The following is a 25,438-nucleotide window of genomic DNA, read 5'->3' as shown; positions in this document are numbered from 1 at the left end:
AGCCTGCACTCAGCTGGTGATCTCAGGGTTTCAAAACTGGGTCCTCAATGTCCCATGTTGACACTATCCACTACACCACAGCCTGGTCAGGCCGGATACATTCTTTTTTTTTTTTTTTTTACACATGGGAACAAAATGTACCAGAGAAAATGCACATTAATCTTTGTGCCACATATATCTTGGAGGTAATCCAAATGGGTATCTAAAGACCTTCCTTACTTGCTTTACAGCTGAAGAGTCCTCTGGTGTGACTGTCCTATAGTTTGTTTAATGCCTCATTTTTTTGTGTGTGATAGAGATAGAGACAGAGAGAGGGACAGTCAGGAAGGGAGAGAGATGAGAAGCATCAGTTCTTCGTTGCGGCACCTTAGTTGTTCATTGATTGCTTTCTCATATGTGCCTTGATGGGGGGGCTACAGCAGATGGAGTGACCCCTTTTCAAGCCCTCAAGCTTAAGCTAATGAGTCTTGCTCAAACCAGATGAGCCCGCACTCAAGCCAGCGACCTTGGGGGTTTCAAACCTGGGTCCTCCGTGTCCCAGTCCAACGTTCTGTCCACAGCACCACCACCTGGTGAAGCTAATGCCTCATTTTTATTTCTACTTATTGATTTGAGAGAAACAGACTTGTTCCACTTATTTATGCTCTCATTGGTTGACTCTTGTATGCGCTGTGACTAGGGATTGAATTTACAATCTTGGTATAGTGGGATGACACTCTAACCAACTGAGCTACCTGTCCAGGGCTGTAAAATGTCTCTTAATAGCTTTTGAGTTATGGCTCAGCTTGCTGTTAAAACTGTATAGTAGGAAATAATGGGAATAAGCCATCATTTCTTGTATATAGCTCTGTAGGATAAATTCCTAGAGGCTGGGTTGCTCGGTCAGAAAATCTATGTGTTTGAATCTAATTTGAAGAAATATTTTCAAAATTCCTTTCTGTGGAGGCTTGTACCCAATGGCACTCCCACCAGCAACGTAAGTGAGCACTGAGGGCAGGGAATGAACCTGTTCTATTTCAGCAGTGCCTAGACACAAAAAACATTCATCAATCCTTTTTTTTTCTTTTTTTTTTTTCTTTTTAAAGTACTTTATTCATGAAAGACTAGTAAAAGCAAATTAAAGTTTACATATTTGTACTATGGAAATGGGAGAAATCTCTTTAGTTAATAAATATGGATTATGTACACTATATAAAATGAAAAATGAATTAGAGGTGAGAATTCTACCTTGTCACTACAGGTATAAGAGTTCTTGGCATTTATCAGTTTTGCTCTATTGAACTAGAAGGGACTTTGTCCCTGTTTTACAGGTGAGGAGGAAGAGGATTAGTAGTACTGCTTACAACCCAAATCCTAAATCTGAGTCTGGTCCTTTGCCTTAAGGATTTGGAGAATGGGGAGGAAGGAAGGGAGCTTTTTCCTGGTGGCACACAGTGGAAGAATATATCATACCTTCCGCACTTGTCAGCCCTTCTTCTGACCCCAGCCCTCTCCCAATTCCTGACACCAGATTATTCCAAGTCACAAGAGGATTGCTCCAGGATACAGGCCATCATCATTTACACACTAGTGTGAATCAGTCCCTAACTCTAGGACCTGAGGATTAAAAATGGGCCTGACCTTGTTTTGGTAAGGTAGATGGAACGACAAGACTGGGACGCGGAGGACCCAGGGTGGAAACCCTGAGGTCGCCCGCTTGAGTGCGGGCTCATTCCGCTTCCACTTGAGCATGGACTCACCAGCTTGAGCTCGAGGTTGCTGGCTTGAGCAAGAGGTCACTCGTTCTGCTGTAGCCCCCTACCCCCGTCACGATACATATGAGGAAGCAATGAATGAACAACTAAGGTGACACAACGAAGAATGGATGCTTCTCCCTTCCTCTCTGTCCCTCTGACTCAAAAAAAAAAAAAGAGAGAGAGAGAGAGATGCCTATCACTGGCAACTATTTCCTCGTTTCCCCAAGAAGCTGTCACATCATGAGCTCTAGTTGGCAACTTTATTCTGGGGTTGGGGGGGAAGAAGGAGACGAGCTAGAGTTGGGATGTTTCTCTAATATTCTGGAGAGGGGCAATTCTCTGGGACTCCAGGTCCAGGTAGGAGGGATAGGGCTCTAGAAACTAGAAGCAGAGGGGGGAGGGGTGGAGCTCTGAGTATCTAGAAAGGCGGTCAGGGCTTGGGGACAAAGGGGCGCATCTCCCATCTTAAGACCAGGCGCCTCCTAGGGGCTGCGGCCGCTTCCGCTGCCACTCCCGCTGCCGGCAGTGTCCAGAATCCAGATGCGTGGATGGCGGGAGCGCCGGAAAATGGTTTCCCGGACCCTCCGTCCCTGTCCAGGATGCGGAAGCACCGAGATGGAAATGTTGAGGCAGTGACCAGCTCCAGGAACTGCCACCGGCAGCGCATAGCCCAAAACCGAGCCGCAAAGGTCCATCCCGTCAGTGAAGGTCTGGGAGAAGAGGTGGAGTTAAGACCCTAATAGGCGGAGTGCAGATACCTTGGGGATGTGGCTGTCTGGTGTAGGCAGAGGGCGTTTTTAGGACCATTGCCTTGGGAAGGGAAAGGCCAGGCCGGGAGTTACAATGATAGTAGTCGCCAGAGGAGAGGTCTTGGGGCAGGCAATTCTGGACTCAGGGTCCTCCTGGGAGTCTGGGAGAGGGGCCATAGAGTCAGCGGGGACTTGGGTAGGGCGAGTAGTCTTTACTGAGTCCTAAGGGGAAGGGGTGGGCTGGGGCCCTGGGGAGAGTGATGGTGGGCCTCTGGAGCTTCAGACTGTGAATGGGCCTAGAGCAGAGACAGTCCCTGGGAAGAGCAAAATCGGACCCTGTGGGCCTTAGGGAGGCTACAGGCGTACGCATATGTATTCCATTATGGTGGTTGGACTGTAGAAGGGGGAAGAGTGGGAGCGGGGAACTTGGGATTGCCACTCTGAACTCTGGAGTCTAGGCAGGTTAAGACAGCACGTAGTAAGGGGAGGTGTCAGCCTCTTCCTCATTCTCTCTGTCCCATGCTCACCTGCCCGTAGGTACTGCAGCCAGGGTTGCAGTCCTTTTGTAGGAGTGGGAGCCAATTCGGGCCGCAGGTAATATCACTTTTGCAGGTGGCAAACCTGGGGTTGGTATGTGGAAAGAAGGTGGGTAAAGGCTCTGCAGTTGCTTTCCAGTGGGATTCCTGCTATCCTAGGATCCGGAAGTGTTTGTCCCTCTCCCAGATCTAGGCCCCGCCTTTAGGGCCACGTCCCTACAAATCCCTCTCTCCGGATTTCACCCCATTTTATATTCTCCACACATACCCAGGGCTCTATCACCACTGGTCATATCCCTGCTCACCACAGACCATCTCCAAGCCAGCCCCTTACACTCTCAACCCTTTTAGCTTCTCTTTTCAATCAAGAGTCCTTGCCCCTTTATAAGAAAAAAAGACAGGTCTATAGGAGGCTACACCTCCATACAGCCAATCTTAAAAGCCCCTGTACTGGCTCTGCCCCTTTTGTCTAGTTTAAAAACTAAGGCCTTGGTCTTTACAACTTGGCTGAGTTGAAGGTAGGCTATGCCCCTTCAACCACTGGGATCTGCAAGCTGCAGGCCCCGCCCAAAACAGGCCTTTCCCCTCACACCCCGCCTCTCCGACCAAGCGTGGCAGAGCTCCGCGCAGAGCGGCTGTGTCTGGTGTATCCCCAATAGCAGGAAACGGAAGCGACTGCGGAGGGCAACTTCGAGGTGTCCCAGGAAGGATTTACACCTGAATATTGGGAGAGACAAGTCCGGATGGGTCAAGATGCGAAGGGCTCTGGCCCCTGGCTGGGGCAACTGGAGCAAAGAGCACAGGGAAACACGGGGAGCTGTACTTACTGAGGGCTGGGCTCCCCACAGCCTTCTGAGAGGATTACAGGATCCAATGCCTGTGATGTGTCCATCTCTGAAGACAATGGAGAAGGAAACTCCTTTCAGTTGGGATCTTGGATCCTTGGGTAGGTTTTACCCCAATTATATAATTCCTCCCAAACATAAAACAAGACATTTTGAGGCACAATGCCTCTCAAGTAATAATAATAATTTATCATAATCAATTAATGATTTTTGGCCCTGGCCAGTTGGCTCAGTGGTAGAGCGTTGGCCCAGTGTTTGGATATCCCGAGTTCAATTACTGGTCAGGGCACACAGGAAAAGTATCTATCTGCTTCTCTACCCCTCCCCCTCTTGCTTCTTTTTCTCTCTCCCTCACTTTGTCTTCCCCTTCTGCAGCCATAGCTCAATTGGAGCGAGTTGGCCCCGAACACTGAGGACAACTCCATGGCCTCTGCCTCAGGCACTAAGAAGAGCTCAGCAATGCCCCAGATGGGCAGAGCATTGCCCCCTAATGGGCATGCAGAGTGGATTCCAGGCCCGGCACATGTGGGAGTCTGTCTCTGCCTCCCTTCCCCTCACTGAATAATAAAAAAAATATATTTATTTTTCTTGCCCCTGTTAATGTATAAGTTCTCAAATGCTCATATACACCCCTTTACAACACCTGTATGAAGTAGGTCTATTATTTCTCCCCCTTATTAATGGCTCACATGAAGCCCAGAGAGGTTAAATGACTTGCCCTGGGTTCCACAGATACAAAGTGGGGATGTAAACCCAGGCAGTCTTGATCCCAGAGCTCGTGCTCTTTAACCACCATTCTTCAGCACTAGCTCAGGCTGCCCACCATGGTCACCCTAAGCCCTTATTATAAATAATAATAATAAAAAAATCTGGCATTGCTTTATGTGAGTTTTTGGGTGTTGAGGATTAGACAGGGTCTGGAGTGCTCACCTGCTAGATGCAGCTGTCCTGTGCCCAGATTGGCTGTCAGCCTATTGTGTGTCTGGGACCTAATGGGGAGTGGATGGCTCCCTTCACAGGCCCCTAGCAGGATCCATGCCAGGGTCAGTTGCAGGACCCAGGCCAGGCCCCTAGGTTGAGTACGGTCCCTGCAGGCCATGTCCACCTGAGCTAAGAGTCAGATGGGTTATGGGGTGAGGTTTGGCCATCCTTTTCTGGGAGCTCAGGGTGGTGTTCTTTATGCATACCCAGGAGATGATGCCAGGCAGAGCAGAGAATGGGCAGTTGATGAGGCATTGGCCAAAGACCTTAAAATCACAGGAGGTTACCAAGGACTGCCTCTGACCCAGGAGCCCCCTCTATCAGATTCATGTGCCCTCCATCTCTTCAGGCCCAAGTGTCCCTCAGTTTGACCATGCTGCCCCTCCCCCCTCACATCTAGCTGGACCTCCCACCCTTATCCCTCAGGCAACCCCCTCTGTCCTCAGAACTAAGGGGACATCCCCAGCTCTTTCAATGTCCATCTTCTGTCAAGTAATTCCTCCCTATCTTCTGCCCAGCCCCTCCCCCCGTCTCCATCCCCCTGGTTCCTCTCATGGTCACCTTCTTTCAGCCTTCAATCCGCTTAGGAGCTGCCACCCAGGACTAGGCCTTTGGAGCCAAGCTTGGCTATGGCAGGACTCGGGTCCTGCCACTGGGATCCAAAACCCCAGGGCAGAGGAAGCTAGGAGTCTGTAGAGACAAGACGATTCCCCTTCTACGCTCCCATGGGGCCGCTTCTCACCTGTTAGCCGGACTGGGGTCTGCGGCGCTGTTGAGACACTTCAGTGTTAAGTCCAGTAAACGGTGGGGCCAAAAGGGGCGTGGTTTGATGCAGGGGAGGTGTTTCCACCACCCCGCCCCCTGCTTCAGCTGACCAAAGGCTGGAGGACCTGGGACTAGTGTGCACACATACATCCTTGTGTTTGCCTTTATGTTGAGGTTGTGACTTAAACTCTGGCTATATATGAGTGGGGAGTGTGTGTGTATCAGATGAGAGTGGTTTATGTGGCTGTGTGTGTTGTGTGTTAAATTTGTATGTTTGTTCTCTGCAGTTTATATGTGTCTTTGTGTGGTTGTGAGTTGAAAATCTGGATAAGGAGGACTGTATGTGTCCCAAGCCAAGTATGTCCAGGTGAATAAGACTCAGATAATAAATGTGTGTGGGGTGTATTATCAGATTAGAATGGGTGTCCTGTGAAAATGTTGGATAAGTGAGTGGATAAAGTCAGTGGATAAAGGTTGTTGACCATAAATGTTGACTATGAGTGAACAAGAGGGTGTTGTCATGTATAGAAAAGGTATGTCTGCATCTGAAATATGTGTGTATGTGTCCCTTTATATTTTCTGTAAATGTGTGTCCCTTGAAAACATTTTCTCTATTTATTCATTCAACAAACATTTTTTTTACACTTTTAAATTTTTTATTTATTTTTAGAGAAGTCAGAGGGGTAGAGAGAGGGAGGGAGGAAGGGAGGGAGGAAAGGAGGGAGGCAGAGAGAGAGAAGGAGGGGGAGCAGGAAGCATCAACTCCCATATGTGCCTTGACCAGGCAAGCCAGGGGTTTCAAACCGGCGACCTCAGCATTCCAGGTCGACGTTTTATCCACTGCACCACGACAGTCATTCAAGAAACATTTACTGAGCACCTGCTGTGTGTCAGATTTGGAGGATGCAGAAGCAACCAAGACACGAAAATCTCAATCCTCATAGACCTGACATTTTAGTAGGAGAGTCTGATAGAAGAAATAACCCTGCAGTTGGTATGTATGTGTTTGTGTGTCCATGTGTTGTTTTGGGAGGATAATGTGTCTGTACACTGGATGAAAGTTTGTGTGTAGTTGAGCTTCCTTTGGGACTATATATGTGTGCTTATGTTTGTTGAGTATTTTTATGTGTTGTTGTATGTGTTTGCATTTTCTAGGTATGAGTTTGCAGAGTGTGCTTTTATATGTATTTTTGTGTATCTGTTTGCTGAGTATGTTTTGTGTGTTTGCACAGAGTGTGTGTTCATGGAGTATGTGTGAGTATATGAACCTGTATTTGCTGAGCATGTGTTGGTATGTTCATGTTTGTGTGAATGTTTGCAGAATGTCGGTGTACATGTGTTTTTGCCTGTGCTCATAGAGTTCATATGTGCTTTTGTGAGTGATGACCACTACCACAAACCTTTCTCCCTTTCTTCTCAGGCTAATGTAGAGTTTTTGTCTATTTTACTGCTCTACTCCTAGATCCCAAAACACTAACTTGCACCAGTAGATGTTCAATACGAGTCGAGTAAATGAACTAATTAGGAGGCACTGTCTCTGGACCCCTCTGTGGGTACCAATTGATGTCCTGGAGGCAGCCAAGACCTAGAGAACATAGCCTCCCCCTGGCCCATCTTGAGGTAGTCTAGGTTGCTCGTTAGTCTGATCTGTCCAGCCTGCGGTCTGTGCTTCCTGGGAACCATTCCTCTCCCCTGACCTCAGCCCCCAACACTGCGCGCATATTTCAGCACCGTGGACAAGAGCGCGATATCAGCACCGCGGAGAGCTCCCTGGGCAGCAGGCGTGAAAAGGGGCTGTATACACGGGTGTAGGGTCCTTGGACACAGAAGTATGAGGAACAGACTCAAGAAAAACATGCCGGCCAACAGAGACAAAGAGAAACAGACAACTTAGGCAAAGGTGTAGAGATGAGGAGACAAGCACCCAGGGAACACCCAGACCTAGACTTCTTTGTTGCCTTCATTAACAGGCAGGAGTTGCGTCCGTCCAGTGACCGGCTTTCCAGGCGTTAGGGCCAGTTACGGGCTAGGACTCTCGGGAAGCCCCCTCCCCTCCCCAGCCTGTCTCCCAATGCCTCGGCTTGGAGTGGGGTGCTCTCTGACACTTTCTACTCTAACTCTGGGAAGCTCTGTCAGTTTGGACCCAACTGTAGGAACACTTCTGAAGGAGGTTTGAAAATCGTTTCAGCTGCTCCCCACCCCAAAGACCAGCTAATCGCTCCTATAAATATAGCCTGTCCTGGCCTGATTTCTTAGTCCTGATGACGAGGGAGATGGTCAACAGAGGGGCTGCAGGGTTCCCTAAAGTCTCTGCTTGGAAAAGGGGCAGTATATGAATGTAAATGTTTTTCTGAGGGGCCATCTCCCATGAGAACGGATCTCCTTGGGTGAAAATGTCCCTCTAAAATGTCTCTCCTTAGGAAGTGGGGCTCTTGTGGGTGGGGACAACTTCCCACAGAGAATATAGCATTTAGGGGGTATTTCAATGGGGGGCTCACCAGACTCCCCACGTGAATGTCACCGTGGAGATTTTTATCTGTAGAAATGTTTCTTCCTGGGGAGAGGAGGTTTTGAGAGGAGGCGTCACCTCTCATAGACAATCTGTCTTAGGAATGATTTTCAGGGTGAGGGGAGAGTTTGATTGGAGAGGTCCTCCCAATGGAAACTGAGTCCCTGTGGGAATGTGTCTTCTTGAGAGGGTCGCATAGGGAATATATCTCAGTGAGAATGCCTCTCTTGAGGTGCTTCTTGGGTTGGGGGTCTACCCATAAGCATATCTTTCCCCTGGGGTGTCTCCCTATAAGGGTTACTTGGTAGCTTGGCTCTCACGGGTTATCTGGAGGCTCCTCCCCACCCCCGCCTCCCCCACACCCCGAGCGCGGGGAACCTTGGCCAAGGCCGGCTCAGGCGCCCAGACGCAGTGACGGTGCCGGACGCGCCCCGCTTCGCCCCGCCCCCGCCACTGCCGCCGCCGTCGCGGTCCCCGTGGTTTCTCACTCCCTCCCGTCTCCCTCCTCCCGCCACCGCCGTAGTCGCCTCCTTCCTCCCTCCCCCGGGCCTCAGCCGCCTCGGCCGCCATGGACGACTCGGGCCTGATCCGCCGCAGGAGGCTGCAGGTAGGTGGTAGCTCTGGACCGGGTAGAGGTGAAGGGATTGGTGCCCTGGGGCGGAGCCGGGCTGGGGGTGGGAGAACTTACGCCGGGCCAGGGTCAGTCTTGGCGCCCCCTCACCCAGCGTCCGGATGCTAACCGCAGGAAACGCGGTGTCCACGCGTCCTGCCTCGCTGGGAACCCCGCCCCTCAGGCGGCGCCGCAGGGGATCCAGGGAGTGGAAGGAGGGGTTCAGCCGAGTGCTTCACCTCTAGGATAGCCTGAGGGGCGTGTGGCCCACCAGAGGGAAAGGGGGCTGGGACCGAAGTCATTGCCCTGGCGTTCCGCCAGGCTGGGGGTGAAGGGGTGTAGAGCAAAGTTATTGCCCCAGGGCTCAAACCCCTCGGGGCTGCCAATAGCCCCGCGCTGCTGTAAACATGTTTGTGAGACAGCCTCGCCCCTCACCTCAGGAGCCTCTTTTGGAGGTGTGGGGATCCCCCCTCCGACTTCAATGCATCTGCCCAGCCACCAGGATTTTTCCTACTGACCTAATTGGACAGGCACCTAGACAGCCACCCTCACTCTTTATTCTACACCCCCCTCCATTACACCTCCCTCCCTCCTCAAGTCCAGCGCAGCTTGTGGGTGGGCGGGAGCGATTTTTAGTTTCTTGCAGCCTCAGAAGATGCTGATCTCCAGGCTGCGCAGGCGCAGGAGGCCTGAGTCCACTTCGCGGAGTGGAACACTGAGGATTATTTTGTGGAGTGTAGGAAGGTAGGGACAAATCCAGACGTCAGGGACTCCGACTTCTAAGATGGGTGGCGATTCTGAAGCCGAGAAAAGTCCCCTTCTCTTGTCTTCGGTGTGCGCTTCTAAGAATTAATGCAGGGGTTCGATGTTGTTCGCAAACTAACGCCAGAGGGGAAACCGATCAAAGCTTCACCCACCCTCTTACCCCCTTCAAAAAAAGTCTGCCTGGGGTCTGGTCCTTCTGAGCCTCGTTGGAGTCCAGCCCCGTGCTAGATAATCTGGAGTTTAGATAAAGCCTTATATGAACCCAGACTCAGGCTACATCTCTTTCCTGAAGCTTGGGAAAAGAAAGGGAGGATTCAAACCCTCATCCAGGGCTTCGTCCTTTTCTGGACTTCTCTAACCCTCCATTCCTGAGGCTGGAGACCAAGGTGAGCTGATCAGTCATTGCAGCAAGAAAAATCAGAGTCAGACAGCAGGAAGGACTTTCCAGGTGTGGATGATGCCGGATTCAGACCTGTGTGGGGAAGCTATTTTGCTTTCAAACAGCCCAGATGGCCTCATCTAGAAGCTTTGGGCTCTTCAGACCTTCCCAGGATTCTCTCTCCATTCCAGGGTTGATTTAGGAGAAAGGGTTCTGAGAAAAGGGAGGGAGCTGGGCCAAAGGCAGACTGGGTACGCGCCGTCGGGCCGAGAGAGAGAGAGAGAGAGAGAGAGAGAGAGAGAGAGAGAGAGAGAGAGAGAGAGGGAGAGAGGAGAAACTGGGTGGTGCCTACATGGGGTGTGTCTCCGCACTTCTTGCCGGCACCGATTCCCATTGGCTCAGCGCCACGGCGGGACTTTTTTCTCTCTCGGAAGGCCCCACCCCCAGCCTGGGATCCTCCCATTCACCCTCCAGTCCTATCGGAGTCCTGCCCCTCTTACCTCTGGCAGGGTTAACCAATTCGCTGTCTGTCTACTACACCCTCACACGGGTGCTACACCGTAGGAACTGCCCCACAACCGCTGAGCGCCCGAGCGTTCCCTGTGAGCAGTTGGGATTCGTGTATACAGCCAGTATCTTCGAATGCCCTGTCCGCAGCGCCGTCCATTAATGCTAGAGAGAAGCAGAATCCGCTTGGCAGAGCCGCTCTGCAGCTGTTCACAATGACGCCAGGGATCTAAATCCCATACTGCTCCAGTTTGTCCCTTTGTTCGACCTTAGAATATTTAGGTGCGATAGCAGATGGGGCTACGTTTGAGGACCTCTCTGGAAGGGGCTTAATGTTCCCCAGAGGCTTACCCTAGAAGGCCGAGTGTACCCAGATCTGGAATCCTGGGCTCCATGGCCAGAAAATCCAGGTCTTGATTTTGGTTGGGCCACTGCAGTCACACAGCCAGCCACTTTGGTCCGAGATGTAGCTCATTCAAGTTAATCCTGCAAAGACAGAGGGGAAATCTGGCATGGATTTAAAGTCACCCAGTGGCTAGAAGGTGTGTGGGGGGGAGGCAGGACTGCCAGTGTGGACAGTGTTCCCTTTGACCTCGGTCATACCTCTATCCTCTGTACATAGAAATGGGAGATGCCACTGGTCCATCTTCTGTCACGTAGTGTGTTCATCCACAGTAATTTCTGTTCTCATGACCTAATACTGAGCACTAACTATGTGCTAGGCATCATGCTGAAGTGTTAGACACCTGCATCAACTCACAGAATTATCTAGGAGGCACAACTATTGGAAGGTCATTTGCCAAGATTATAAAAGGCCTGACCAGGCGGTGGTGCAGTGGATAGAGCATTGAACTGAGACACAGAGGACACAGGTTCGAAGCCCTGAGGTTGCTGGCTTGAACACAAGCTCACTAGCTTGAGTGTGGGGTCTCCAGCTTGAGCGTGGGATCATAGACATGACCCCATGGTCACTGGCTTGAGCCCAAGGTTGCTGGCTTGAGCAAGGGGTCACATGCTCTGCTGTAGCCCCCCAGTCAAGGCACATATAAGAAAGCATTCAGTGAATAACTAAGGAGACTAAGGTGCTGCAACGAAGAATTGGTGCTTCCCCTTTCTCTCCCTTTCTGTTTGTCCCTCTCTCTGTCTCTCTGTCTCTGTCACCAAAAAATAAATAAAATTATAAAAGGCAAAGCTGGGCCTGACCTGGTGGTGGCACAGTGGATAGAGTGTTGACCTGGAAAACTGAGGACCCAGGTTCAAAACCCCAAGATCGATGGCTTGAGTGTGGGCTCACCAGCTTGAGCATGGGGCCACCGGCTTGAGCATGGGATCGTAGACATGACCCCATGGTCCCTGGCTTAAGCCCAAAATCACTGGCTTGAGCAAGGGGTCATGGGCTCAGCTGGAGACCCTGGTCAAGGTACATATGAAAAAGCAATCAATGAACAACTGAAGTGACAGAAGTAGGAGTTGATGCTTCTCATTTCCCCCTTTTCCTTTCTGTCTGTCTCTCTCTAAAAAAAATGAGACTTGAACCCAGTGCTTTCTGCTTTCAGAAATTACAAAAAGGATTAATTTTCTTCTGGTTGGAGTCCCCAACAAAAGGACTTTGAAACCTTCACCAAAATCTTGCATCCCTACCCAATCTCCTTTATTTACATCAGCCTGTGGACTCAGAACTGGCTGGAAAGTAGCATCTCATCTCCCCATTGCTCTCAGAAAAGGGTTCAGACCTATGTAATCTCTGACCCCTGTAGTGACTTCTTGTGTGCTTGGCAAACAGAACATGACCATCTTCTGATATGTACACATAAAGTTTATGGCTAGCCAATATTATCACTGCCATTATTAAAAAAGACCACCTGATTCCCAATTCAAATCTGTTTTAATCTACCCTAACTACCACCCCCAACTCTGTAGATCTTGTTGGGAGGGGGGTGGTACCTTTAAAGTGTGGAGGAGTCATTCACTCATTCATTCATTCAACCTTTCATGCTTGAGCATGCCAAGTCATTCCTGCCCCCATGCCTTTGCAATTTCCTCTACCTTGAATGCTTTCTCCACAGATCCTCCCATGGCTGCTTCTTATTTACAGAAACCATCTTAAAAGTCACCTCTCCAGCCTGACCAGGTGGTGGCGCAGTGGATATAGCGTTGGACTGGGACACAGAGGACCCAGGTTCGAAACCCTGAGGTTGCCGGCTTGAGTGCAGGTTCACCAGCTTGAGTGCGGGGTTGCTGGCTCGAGTGTGGGATCATAGACATGACCCCATAGTCACTGGCTTGAACCCAAGGTCGCTGGCTTGAGCAAGGGGTCACTCGCACTGCTGTAGCCCCCCTTCCTGGTCGAGGCACATGTGAGAAAGCAATCAATGAGCTAAGGTGCTGCAACAAAGAATTGATGCTTCTCATCTCTCTCCTTTCCTGTCTATCCTTCTCTCTCTCTCTCTCTCTCAGTCACACACACACACACACACACACACACACACACACACAGAATAAGTATAAAAAAAAAGTTACCTCTTGGCCAGATAGCTCAGTTGGTTAGAGCATTATCCTGATACACAAAGGTGTTTCCCCATCAGGGCACAGACAGAAACAAATAAATGTCCCTCTCTCTCTCTCTCTCTCTCTCTCTCTCTCTCTCAAATCAATAAATTAAAAAAAAGTCACCTCTCCAAAGAAAGCCATTTTAGACCATCATGACTCCTCCTATCCATTTTTTTGTCACATCACCTTGCTTAATTTTATTCATGACACTTATTACTGTCTAAAATTATGCTGTCCACTTGTACATTGATCTTTATTGGCTGCTTCCCTCCTCTAAATGCTAGTACCAAAAGGGCAGGAATTTTTGTCTCGTTCACTGCTGTGTCCCCAGTGCCTAGCACCAAGCCTGGTATACAGTAGGTGCTCAAGAAGTATTTGTCAAATAAAGACTCCAACTTCATTTGCACATACATAGAGATGCCCACTCAGGAGTCCTCTATGGGGCCTTGTCCTGGTCTCTGAGGGTCGGGGGAGGAATCAAATTGGTACCCACCCCCTAGTCCTCCGTGCATGGCCAATTGTACAGGTGATGATGCTGATGAGGGGCCGGTGCCACCCAACTTCTCCTCCAGGGGGCTGAGAAGACTTGCGGGCAGCTGCTGCTGGCCTATGCTGACCTTTATCATTTTGCTCCTTTGCCTTCCAGAAGGATTTGCCCCTGCCCCGGAAAAGTAGCAGGTGAGCCTTGGGGAGAGATGCACTGGGCTGGACGCCCCTTCTCCGGCCGGAATTGGGGCGCTACGCGCGCGCGGGCGGGGTCTAGAGCGCTGGTGTGCAGCAGCGCCCCCTCCTGGCAGGCGGCAGCTGTGCGTCCCTACCCTCCCCCGCCCTCCTCTGCCCGCTGCGGCTCCAGCCTCCACCCCGCCCGCTCGCTCCCTGCGCCGCCACCGCTGCTGCCGCACCTGCCACCATGTCGCCGCCGCCGGGTCATGTCTGACTCTCTTTGGACCGCGCTTTCCAATTTCTCGATGCCCTCCTTCCCTGGCGGCAGTATGTTCCGCCGCACCAAGAGGTAGACCCCCCCCTTCCGCGATCCCTCAGACCTGACCCAGCCCTCCCCCATCCAAGCCGCCCCTTGGGCCGCTACTTCAGGGCGGGGCCCAGTATGCTGCACCCGGTCCAGCTGCGCCAGAGGTGCCGCGCTGCGCCTTCCTGCCAGGAATGGGGCTGAATGAGGGGCAGTGTGGGGTTGAGGTTGGGGGGCATCTGGAAAGGACGGCCGCGGGGGGAAGGGGACTGCTCCGAGTGGGGGGTATGCGATGTCTTTGTCTGCTGTTGCTGTGGACTCTAGCAGCTCAGAGGGGGTAAGGCAAGAAGGGGAGGGTAGGGGCTTGGCACCTTCAGAACAATAGCCGCAGCCGGCTTCCCCCTAACCCCCCTGTTGTGTGCTCTGGCCGAGCTAATGTGCTCAGTCACTGTGGTGGACGGTGGGGCAGTAAGGGGAATTGAGTGGTTGGGGGCTACCTCCTCGGAAGCTTGTATTCTGAAGGGCAGAAAGAAAGGGGGGTACTTTTATCCCCCCAACAGACTCATACAGAAAATAGTGACACACAGCGTCACGTAGGACATGATGTCACACCCACATATACACACAACAGTCCTAGTGGCCCAGATACACCCGGGAGCCACATACCCAGCCATACAGTAACATAGGTTAGAGACCTGCACAGATCACAGGGGCACTCCCAGCATCATACACTAAGAAGTAAACCCACAGGTACACTATTGTGTATACTTGTGTACATGTAATAAGATGTTACCTTTGTGGTGACACACACACTTACATGTGTGGCAATGACATTCATGCACCCAATGTTACAATACATTATATCACCTAAGCATGTTTGCATGCTGTATCTATCACACAGATGCCAGAATAACAGACACAAGAAATCTTTTCAGAGAATGAGGCACACACATTACACATTATCACATGCAAGACTCATATAGGGAATGTCACACACTCAGACATGCCCAGTGTCACAGGTTGATAAGCAGATGATACTCATAGACACTTATAGTGAAAGTCACATGCAGATGGAAGGACAACGTCTTATACAGAATTAGAATGCCACATAGAGACATAGACACACATGAAACAAATCCTACATTATGCAGATGTTACAGCACACAGCGACACATCTAGTCATACACCAGTGGCATTACACAATGCATCACATAGGCAGGTACAGGTTGTGTCATACAGATAAACACAGGACTGTCACACATGCCATGATGTCACACTAAGATGTGCCCAATGGTGAACTCATACACTGGGTGCCACACATGGATATACACAGCAGATGTGACACACAGACCTACACAAACATGCTAAGTATCTCCCATAGTGTCACATAGACAACATGATTATCATTCCGTGACTGACTGACTCTATGCCCCACATGGTCACACATGTTTCACACCAGAAGTCTCTCACATAACGTCACACCTGCATCCCCTCCCATATGCAGCCCTGCCAAGGCCTCCACTGCCTTCTCCTTGACTGCCTTCTCTGAATAGTTTTCTGAGGGGATACTTCCTAGAAAAGGAGGGTGGTTGGTTGGGTTCACAAACTCTCTGGGCTGCCCCCCGGCACCTTTACCTCCCTTTCCCCGAAGCTGCCGCACCAGTAACCGGAAAAGCCTCATCCTGACCAGCACTTCGCCCACGCTGCCGCGACCCCACTCTCCACTGCCTGGACACCTGGGTGAGACAGATGGTGGGTGTGGACCAGACTAGAGCAGGTGTGGCCATAGGTGAGGGGTGTATCTATGCTGCAGGAGGGGTGGGCCCTTTGGACAGAGGAGAGCCCAGATTGGACAAGTGGCGTGGTCATCGCTGCGTGGGCGCGGTCAGTTAGCAGTGGGGCGATTATTGGTGGGCGAAGCTAGTTTGGTAAGGGGATGGGGCAGAAGGAAGGATCCACACTCGAGGGGCATGGCTATGTCAGAGGAAGGCAGAATTGGCTTGAAAGGGCCGGGCTAACTCGGTACCAAAACGTCTTCGAAAAGCGGAACCACAGCGAAAGGTGGGTGGTCTACTCACACTGCGGCACTAAGGAGGGAGCGGCTGCTGCTTGCAACCCACTTTGGGAATCAAGAAGTCTCATGGGATTGCCATCCAGCCCAGGACTAAAGATGCCCCTCTTCCCACCACAGGTAGCAGTCCCCTGGACAGCCCCCGCAACTTCTCCCCCAACACCCCCGCCCACTTCTCGTTTGCATCTTCCCGAAGGTGAGTCCTTGTTCGCAGGGCCCCAGAACCCCGGCCCAACTCTCCCCACCCACCATCTGGGTTGCCATCTGTTCCCCTCCTAATTGGACCTGAGCCAGGGCTTTGAGGGATCTTCAGAGTGCCCCAATGTCCCAGCGGGAACCAGCGCCCAGCGTTATGGGCCGGGCCTATAAGAAGGAGGGGCCAAACGCCTCTCCAGAATCCCATCAACCGACCGGTCTCCCTGGCGCTGCTGGCCAGGCGTTTCCATAGCAACAGGACTGGGGAGCTGAAATGAAGTGCACAAGCTCAGACTGAGCCGTGCCCATCGAGGGACTCTTAATCCCCAATGAGGGGGTTGGGGGGAAGGGTTCCTAGGGGTATTTCTGGAAGGGTCAGGAGGTGGAATCTCAGGTTTCCCTCTGGGGAAGGGGTGTCTACGTGTTTCTGGAGTGTCTCTAAATGCATTTTCTGGGGCCTTTGGCGAAATCGGCGGAGGAAGACAGATTCCTTCAATGTTTTCAGGAGAAACTTATGGGAGTCACCAGGGTGTTTGGGCGGGTCTCTTTTTCTTTGAACTTTACTCATTCTAAAAGCGTTGTTTGAACATATGCTGTGTTCTGGGAGTTTAGCATAGGGACAAATGATACCCCCTCTATCCTCAGAGTTGAGCAGGGGTGGCAGTCCAGAGAACCAGGATTACTGTAAAGGCTGGTGAAGGCTGTGGTGTGGGAGTCACATTGGACTGTGGGGACAGAGGACAGCTCTTTGGATAGAGTGGGGCAAGGCTCCTCTTGTCAGTGGAATTCAGCTGAGGGCCTTAGGGAACCAGAAAAGGGCTCCGAGATTGGGCCTGATGTGGTCATCCACATGGAAGGTGGCTGGGAGGCAGACGGCAGAGTGAGGGCAGTGCCTGGAGGGAGGAGGGAGGAAGGAGGCCAATGTGTTGCAGTGTGTCTATGTGACTGTCAATCTGGGTGCCAATGTGTGGAGTGTAAGTTTATGAGATTGTGAGTATGTGAAGTAGCCTGTGCCTACACATGTGTCCATGGGAGGTATGCATCAGCATGTGAGTGTGAAAGTGTGTGAATGTGTACCTGTAGGGTCGTACATGTATGTGAATATGTGAGGGAGTATGCATCTCCCTGTGTGCCTCCATGTGAGTGTATAATCTATGTAGGAATGTGAATGAGTGTGTGGCTGTAAGAATTTTGAATGTGTGACTGACTGTGTGAGGGCGTCTTGAATGTATGTATGAATGTGAAAGTGTAGAGTGTGTAAGGGAGTGTGAGGCTGTGTGTGTGTATTAGAGTGTGAGTACTGGGTCTTTGTGTTTATATGTGATTGGATGTCTGTTTTTGCAAGTGCAATTAATTATGTGTTAATATGGGAAAGGGTGATATTTGGGTCCATGTATGTGTTAATATGGGAAAGTGTGAATGTGTGTTACTTTCAGTGCATGACCTTGACCTCACTAGTCACACTAACACTAGCGAATGTGGACCAGAGTCACAGTGTGAACATGCATGTACTGATGTGAGAGCGTGTGTCAGTGTGTGTGTGTGTGTGTGTGTGTGTGTGTGTCTAGGAAGAACCAGGGGGTCTGCCTCTGAGAGCTTTCTCATGTGGGATCCACTAGGGGTCGACTTTTGGGGTCCTCTGGGATGACTTCCTTGAGTGGGCCTTGTGGCCCTCCTCGGGGTCCATGCTGGTAGCCAATGTGTTCTGAGTATGGCAGGAGAGGAGTATCATGCAAAGGAGCAGAGGAGACTGGTACCAGTCTGGAAGACTGTCTCTTTACCTCTTTGAATCAGAGGGCCTTCAGGAACCTCAGAGACAGATATATTCCCCCAACCCCTGCCCTGGCCATGGCCAGTGGCTTCTCTCACAACCTGAGCAGTGGGGGGGAGGGGACTGGTGGGACCTGGCGGCCTCTGAGCACCTTGGCTGGGTTCCAGGGCGGATGGACGCCGATGGTCTCTGGCTTCACTCCCTTCATCTGGCTATGGCACCAACACACCCAGCTCCACTGTCTCGGTGAGTGTTGTAGGTGGGTGAGTGGGTGGGCAGGGGACCCTCCTACCCGAAGTCCCCCACCCAGGCCAGCAGCTGGACTGGCCTTAATGAGCGCTTTGGGTTTTTCTTGTCCTCCAAGTGTGTCACCTGTTCATCTATTAGTGAGTTGCTGGTCTCACTTCACCCTCAGCCCTGTTCTCCACCCTCGACATATCTTCTAGGGGACCCTATTCATCACCGACTTGTTTTACAGATAATTATATTAAGCCACTTGCCCAAGTGTGTGCTGCTGACCAGAGCCAGTCCCAATTCTTCATTCAGAGTCCATTTGCTCACTCACTGCAGTACTCAAAGTCTGTCTCTTCGTCTGCCCCCTTTTCTACCTGTGTCTCTGGTTTGCTCACCCATCCATTGGTGTGATGTTCAGCAGACATTTATCATGTGACTGTCATGTGGTGGGTGGGCTCAACAAGCTGAGCAGGGTCCAAGGATTCACAAAGCCCTCATGAGAGGAGACAGACCAATAAGAAGGCATTTGCAACATGAGGGATTGAAACTGTGATGGGAATATTATAAAGGGAGGTGATAGCAGAGAGGAGGCACCTGACTGAACTGAGGGGAGAGTGAAAGAAGGCTTCCTGACAGAGTTGGCATCGAAGCCAAGACAGGATCGGCAGGAGTTTGGCAGGTGAAACAAAGAAGGGTAGGGTGTTTAAGGAATGGGGAACATCATGTGCAAACTCCCAGGGGCAACAGAGAACTTGCAGGGGGAAGCCACAGAAAGGCTTTTTTTTTTCTTTATATTAAATTGTATTAAAATTTCAGTCTGAACTATTTGAAATTGTGCTTTTGTAGATCATAGATTATATACATTTAAAGACTATTTTATTACATACTGATGGGGTTGGAAGTTTAAAAAAAATTTTAATTTTTTTTAGCAGGAGAGAGAAACAGACAGAGAGGGACAAACAGGAAGGGAGAGAGATGAGAACCATCAGTTTTTCATTGCGACACCTTAGTTGTTCATTGATTGGTTTCTCATATGTGCCGTGACTGGGGGGTTCCAGCTGAGTAAGTGACCTCTTGCTCAAGCCAGTGACCTTGGGCTTCAAGCCAGTGACCTTTGGGCTCAAGCCAGTAACATTGGGGTCATGTCTATGATCCCACACTCAGGCTGGCTATCCCGGGGTTTTGAACCTGGGTCCTCAGTTTCCCAGGCCAATATCTACTGCGTCACCACCTGGTCAGGCAGTTTTTTGTTTGTTTGTTTGTTTAGATGGAGAGGGGGAGAGAATAGAGACAAAAACATCCATTTTGTCTTTCCACTTATTTATGCATTCATTGGTTGACTCTTGTATGTGCTCTGATAGGGGTTTGAACCCACAACCTTGGTGTATCAAGACAATGTTCTAACCAACTGAGCTACCTTGCCAGGGTTGGAGTAATGAGTTTCAAGCAGGGGAGTGAGTGATGTGATGTTTAAAAGAGAGTTCTGTTTACAAAATCAAGTGGCTGTCCTTGTGTCTCTCCACTGATGTCTGTGGGTCTTTGTTTGCCTTGATGGCATGCCAGCCCTTACCAGGGACCAAGCAGAGCTAGTCCCTGCCCTTGAGCAGACAGTAGTAGCAAATAAATAATAATGGTGTAATGAGTCAGGAGATAAATACCACAAAAAAAAGCAAAATAAGGCAAGGATAGAAAGTGACAGGTGTGTAGCCTGACCTGTGGTAGCACAGTGGATAAAGTATTGACCTGGAACGCTGAGGTCACTGGTTCAAAACCTCTGGCTTACCTGGTCAAAGCACATATGGGAGTTGATGCTTCCTGCTCCTCTCCATCCTCTCTCTCTCTCTTTGTCTCTCATCTCCCCCCCCCCCCACTCTCTAAAATCTTTAAAATGAATAAGTTTTAAAAATAGTTAAAAAAGGCCTGACCTGTGGTGGCACAGTGGATAAAGCATCGACCTGGAAATGCTGAGGTCGCCGGTTCGAAACCCTGGGCTTGCCTGGTCAAGGCACATATGAGAGTTGATACTTCCAGCTCCTCCCCCCTTCTCTCTCTCTGTCTCTCTCTCCTCTCTCTCTCTGTCTCTCTCTCTCTCTCTCTCTCCTCTCTCTCTCCCTCTCTCTCTCCTCTCTAAAAATGAATAAATAAAATAAAAAACATATTAAAAAATCGTTAAAAAAAGAAAGAAAGAAACTGACAGGTTCAGAGGAGGCCGCCCCAAGAGGTGAAATTTAAGGAAAAATTTGAGGAAAGAACAGTAGTCCATAGTAGATGTACTCCAGGCAGAGGGAACAGTCAGTGCAAAGACCCTGAGGAAGGAGTGTGCCTGCTTTGTTCAAGGTCTGTCAAGAAGGTCACAACTCTGTGGATGGAGTAGTACAAGTGAAGGGTAGAGTGGGCAGAGGTGACAGCAGGCAGGGCCAGATGTTCATGCAGAACACTGTGGGCTGTGGGCAGGACTTTGGTGTTCATCTTGAGTAAGGTGAGGGCCATGGAGGGTTCTGAACAGAGGGAGGTGATTTGACTCAGGTTTTAATAGGCTCCCTCTAGTCGCATCCTTGTCTGTGTCTGTCTCACTGTTCTTATATGTATCCCCATGTCCCCATCCCTCTGTCACCAACTGGGGCCCTGGGACTCTAGGATCCTAATCAGGTCCCAATACCAGCTTTGCCAGTGGTCCATCAGCCCCAGGATCTCAACCCAGGGTCCCGACTATGGGACGACCGCTGTAGTTCTGACCCCGGCCCTCCCCCTCCTCCTCCCCCCAGTCTTCCTGCTCCTCCCAAGAGCGCCTGCACCAGCTGCCCTACCAGCCCACCGTGGACGAGCTCCACTTCCTCTCCAAACACTTCGGCAGCACCGAGAGCATCACGGACGAGGATGGCGGCCGCCGCTCCCCGGCAGTGCGGCCCCGCTCGCGGAGCCTCAGGTGGGGCGGCATCCCCAAACTCCAAGCTGGTGATTTGAGGACTTGTGCACTGCGAGACCCTAGTCCCCGCGAATGGGCAGGGAACTGGACAAAATGTGCTTCTCTCTCCATAGCCCCGGGCGCTCCCCCTCCTCCTATGACAACGAGATCGTGATGATGAACCACGTCTACAAGGAGAGGTTCCCGAAGGTAAGGCGGGGCCCGGTCGCCGCAAGGAGGTCAGGCTGTCAGAGCCCAGCTCCCCTAAGCTCCGCGCGTCCCCTGGTGGCCGGCGCGTGCAACTCGGGTTCCTGACGGCATCAGCCTCGGCTAATCTCCGCACTACCGTCCCTGCCCTGCCTCCATCCCTCCATGCCTCCAGGCTACAGCACAGATGGAGGAGAAGTTGCGGGACTTCACCTGCACCTATGAACCTGACAGCGTGCTGCCATTGGCCGACGGCGTGCTCAGCTTCATCCACCACCAGATCATCGAGCTGGCCCGGGATTGCCTGACCAAGTCTCGCGACGGTCTAATTACCACCGTCTACTTTTACGAATTGCAGGAGAACCTAGAGAAGCTGTTGCAGGATGTGAGTGCACGGGGAGGCTGGCCTCATCCCAGATTCTGCACCCCCAAATCAGGCCAATGCTTTCTTTTCTTCACCCAAACCTTCTCAGAGGGCTCCTACCACGTTCTAGGCGCTGGCGTGGAGCTGAGGATTCAGGGTAGAAGAGAAGGACGTGGTCCCTGCTCTAGATCTGATGGGGGAGGCAGATATTTAACCTCCTTCAGGTCTTTACTCAATGTCAAGTTCTCACATTGGCCTTTTAGACCCCTCTGTTTAACATGTCTTACTCTGCTCACAGTCATCACACACTTTTTTTTTTTTTTAATATATATATATTTTTCTGAAGCTGGAAACGGGGAGAGACAGTCAGATAGACTCCCGCAAGCGCCCGACCGGGATCCACCCGGCACGCCCACCAGGGGCGACACTCTGCCCACCAGGGGGCGATGCTCTGCCCCTCCGGGGTGTCGCTCTGCCGCGACCAGAGCCACTCTAGCGCCTGGGGCAGAGGCCAAGGAGCCATCCCCAGCGCCCGGGCCATCTTTGCTCCAATGGAGCCTTGGCTGCGGGAGGGGAAGAGAGAGACAGAGAGGAAGGAGGGGGTGGGGGGTGGAGAAGCAAATGTGCGCTTCTCCTATGTGCCCTGGCCGGGAATCGAACACGGGTGCCCCACACGCCAGGCCGACGCTCTACCGCTGAGCCAACCGGGCCAGGGCCACTTTTTTTTTTTTTTTTTTTTAGATTTTATTTATTCATTTTAGAGAGGAGAAAAAGAGAGAGAAGGGGGGAGGAGCAGGAAGCATGAACTCCCATATGTGCCTTGACCAGGCAAGCCCAGGGTTTCAAACTGGCGACCTCAGCATTCCAGGTCGATGCTTTATCCACTGTGCCACTGTAGGCCAGGCCAGTGTGTGTGTGTGTGTGTGTGTGTGTGTGTGTGTGTGTGTTTTACAGAGACAGAAAGAGAGTCAGAGAGAGGGATGGACAGGAACAGAGAGAGATGAGAAGCATCAATCATTAGTTTTTCATTGCACGTTGCAACACCTTAGTTGTTCATTGATTGCTTTCTCATATGTGCCTTGACCGCGGGCCTTCAGCAGACCAAGTAACCCTTTGCTGGAGCCAGGGACCTTGGGTTCAAGCTGGTGAGCTTTTTGCTCAAACCAGATGAGCCCAGCGCTCAAGCTGGCGACCTCAGGGTCTCGAACCTGGGTCCTCTGCATCCCAGGCCTATGCTCTATCCACTGTGCCACCGCCTGGTCAGGCTGTATTTTTTTTTTAAGTGAGAAGTAGGAAGGCAGAAAGACAGACTCTGGCAAGCGCCAGATGGGGATCCACCCGGAAGGTCCACCAGGGCGCAATCCTCTGCCCATTTGGGGCATTGCTCCTTACAACCAGAGCCATTCTAGTGCCTGAGGTGGAGACCATGGAGCCATCCTCAGTGCCTGGGCTGACTTTTCTCCAATGGAGCCTTGGATGCAGGAGTGTAAGAGAGAGATAGAGAGAAAGGAGAGGGGGAAGGGTGGTAAAGCAGATGGGTGCTTCTCCTGTGTGCCCTGGCCAGGAATCAAACCTGGGACATCCACACACCAGGCCGACGCTCTGGTCTATGCTTTATCCATTGCGCCACCACAGGTCAGAGCAGGGCTACCCACTGTCTCTTTAGATTTTACCATAGCACTTAACACCATCCATCACAATGTGTTTTTTCTTATCTTTTATTTAAATTTTGCAAATACATTTATTAAAGCTGAGAACAGTGAAATAGTGAAGGGCTTAGGATAGAAGCAGCAACAGAGAGCCTAGGCAGGGCTGCTTTGGCTCACCGAGAAGTCAGAGAAAAAGGGGCCTTCGAGAAAGGTTCAAAAGAACAAGCTGCCACTGTCCATTGCTCCCCTGGTGGCAAGTCTGGTGGGGTCCCTTAGAGTTTAGGAGATGCATGACTGTGGGGAAAAAGAGGGGGAAGGCAAAAAGGCACAGCCATACTCCTGGGCTTGTCCCATTTACTCCAATGTCAGTTCCACAGGTGAGTGGTGAGGTTGGCTATTTGTTCCCTGTTGTATCTCGAATGCCCAGCACAGTGTCCGCACACAGTAGTTGGTCAATAAATGTTGATTAAATGGCCCTGACCAGGTAGCTTAATTGATTAGAGTGTCATCCTGATACACTCACAGTTGCAGATTCAAACCCAGGTCAGGGCACATACAAGAGTCAGCCACTGAATGCTTGAATGAGTAGAACAACAAATTGATGTTTCTCTCTTTCTTTTTCTCCTTTTCTCTCTCTTTAAAGTAAGATTTTAAAAGTTGACTAAATGGATGGATGAATGGATGAATAAATGAAAGTAAACAAGATAGTGCCCCATTCCATGATAATGGTAACATTTATTGAAAATTTAGTGTGTGCTCGGCACTGTGCTGGGGCACTGGGACAACAGCAGTGAACAAACTAGAGAAATATTCCCGCCCTCCTGGGGTTGATATCCTAGATATAGATGGATAGGGACATGAAAACAAGCAAATCAAGGAAGTCATTGATTTCAAACTGATGCTTAAGGCTATGAAGCAAAAAGAACAGAGCAACCAGATGGAGTGTTAAGGCTTCCCTTATAGGGTCCAGGAGGCCTCCCCAGAGGAGGTGGATTGAAATTGGGAAAAAAATAATAAGGAGGTGGCAGCTATGAGAAAAGCTGGGGGAAATGTGTTGAACAGGGTGAACAGCACATGCAAAGGCCCTCAGGAAAACAGGCAGTTTGAAAAATTCCAGAAGCACAGAATGCAAGTGACTGTACTATATTGAGGAAATGAGGTTGGATAAGGGTAGAAGGACCAGAATATGGGGCTCTGGTCTGTCCCTTTGCCCTGAAGGACAGGATGTTAGTATGATTATATCCTTTGGCATAGGATCGGGTTTGAGTTTGGATTCTGCTACTAGGTCTATAGATGTTGAAAGCACAGACTCCAAACAGCCTAGATTTACGTCCAGCTCATGACTTATTTACTGTGCTATCTTTGCCAAAATCACTTAATCTCTGTGCTTCTACTATAAAAAGGGGACTCACTCATTCTTTAATGCTATGAATATTTATTAAGCACTTATTCTGGGGACAGCACTGGCCTAAAAGCTGGAGAATCAGCTGGAAATAAACAAAATCCCCTGCCCTAGGGAAGCTGACATTCTAGCAGGAAGAAACAGAAGGTAAACAATAGGCATCAAGGCTGGGACCAGGATGATTAATTTTCCCCCCTGGAATATTCATTACTGAAAAAGTTGAAAAATAGATATATTAAAACTTAACATTATTTTAGATTAAATATTTTGTTTATAATTAAACTAGAATTTAAATTTTTATTTATTTATTTTTATTTTTTACAGAGACAGAGAGTGAGTCAGAGAGAGGGATAGACAGGGACAGACAGACAGGAATGGAAAGAGATGAGAAGCATCAATCATTAGTTTTTCATTGCACGTTGCAACACCTTAGTTGTTCATTGATTGCTTTCTCATATGTGCCTTGACTGCGGGCCTTCAGCAGACCAAGTAAACCTTTGCTGGAACCAGCGACCTTGGGTTCAAGCTGGTGAGCTTTTCCTCAAACCAGATGAGCCCTCACTCAAGCTGGTGACCTTGGGGTCTCAAACCCGGGTCCTCCGCATCCCAGTTCGACGCTCTATCCACTACGCCGCTGCCTGGTCAGGCACTTCCCTGGTTTTAATAGAAACAAACTTACCAATAAATAATATTTTTATTAAAACCATTAATGATCTTAAAAGCATATATAGATTGTCACTC

General features: G+C 50.4%; 2 protein-coding genes across 8 annotated transcripts in view; one reads left to right on the top strand and one right to left on the bottom strand.

Moving 5' to 3' along the window:
• Positions 1 to 1,982: 1,982 nt before the first annotated feature.
• RTBDN (retbindin) lies at positions 1,983 to 5,718 on the bottom strand. Of its 3 annotated transcripts, none has more exons than XM_066347999.1 (6): positions 5,590 to 5,718; positions 4,797 to 4,971; positions 3,849 to 3,915; positions 3,628 to 3,738; positions 3,013 to 3,106; positions 1,983 to 2,446 (listed from the first exon to the last, which is right to left on the bottom strand). In XM_066347999.1, exons 2-6 carry the CDS (start codon positions 4,963 to 4,965, stop codon positions 2,219 to 2,221), a joined length of 669 nt encoding a protein of 222 aa, XP_066204096.1. In that variant the 5' UTR covers positions 4,966 to 4,971; positions 5,590 to 5,718; the 3' UTR covers positions 1,983 to 2,218. The 3 variants fall into 3 exon arrangements, with proteins under 3 accessions (XP_066204096.1, XP_066204075.1, XP_066204086.1); XM_066347978.1 differs by having other exon boundaries at positions 4,797 to 4,976; positions 5,590 to 5,715; XM_066347989.1 differs by lacking the exon at positions 5,590 to 5,718 and adding an exon at positions 5,409 to 5,583 and having other exon boundaries at positions 4,797 to 4,976.
• Positions 5,719 to 8,625: 2,907 nt separating this feature from the next.
• MAST1 (microtubule associated serine/threonine kinase 1) overlaps positions 8,626 to 25,438 on the top strand; it is a 40,375-nt gene continuing 23,562 nt past the window's right edge. For 3 of the 5 annotated variants that reach the window (XM_066347921.1, XM_066347912.1, XM_066347904.1), the window contains exons 1-7: positions 13,793 to 13,944; positions 15,551 to 15,639; positions 16,091 to 16,166; positions 18,104 to 18,182; positions 20,936 to 21,096; positions 21,210 to 21,285; positions 21,458 to 21,667. In XM_066347921.1, the coding sequence (XP_066204018.1) occupies positions 13,862 to 13,944; positions 15,551 to 15,639; positions 16,091 to 16,166; positions 18,104 to 18,182; positions 20,936 to 21,096; positions 21,210 to 21,285; positions 21,458 to 21,667 (774 nt within the window). In that variant the 5' untranslated portion in view covers positions 13,793 to 13,861. Of the gene's footprint in view, positions 8,729 to 13,578; positions 13,611 to 13,792; positions 13,945 to 15,550; positions 15,640 to 16,090; positions 16,167 to 18,103; positions 18,183 to 20,935; positions 21,097 to 21,209; positions 21,286 to 21,457; positions 21,668 to 25,438 lie in introns of those variants that run through there. The other 2 variants (XM_066347941.1, XM_066347932.1) reach the window with 2 other exon arrangements.

The sequence above is a fragment of the Saccopteryx leptura genome, chromosome 1 (assembly GCF_036850995.1).
Source record: "Saccopteryx leptura isolate mSacLep1 chromosome 1, mSacLep1_pri_phased_curated, whole genome shotgun sequence".
Lineage (NCBI taxonomy): Eukaryota > Metazoa > Chordata > Mammalia > Chiroptera > Emballonuridae > Saccopteryx > Saccopteryx leptura.
Note: the sequence above shows the minus strand (reverse complement) of the source record. Positions and strands in the feature narration are given on the sequence as shown.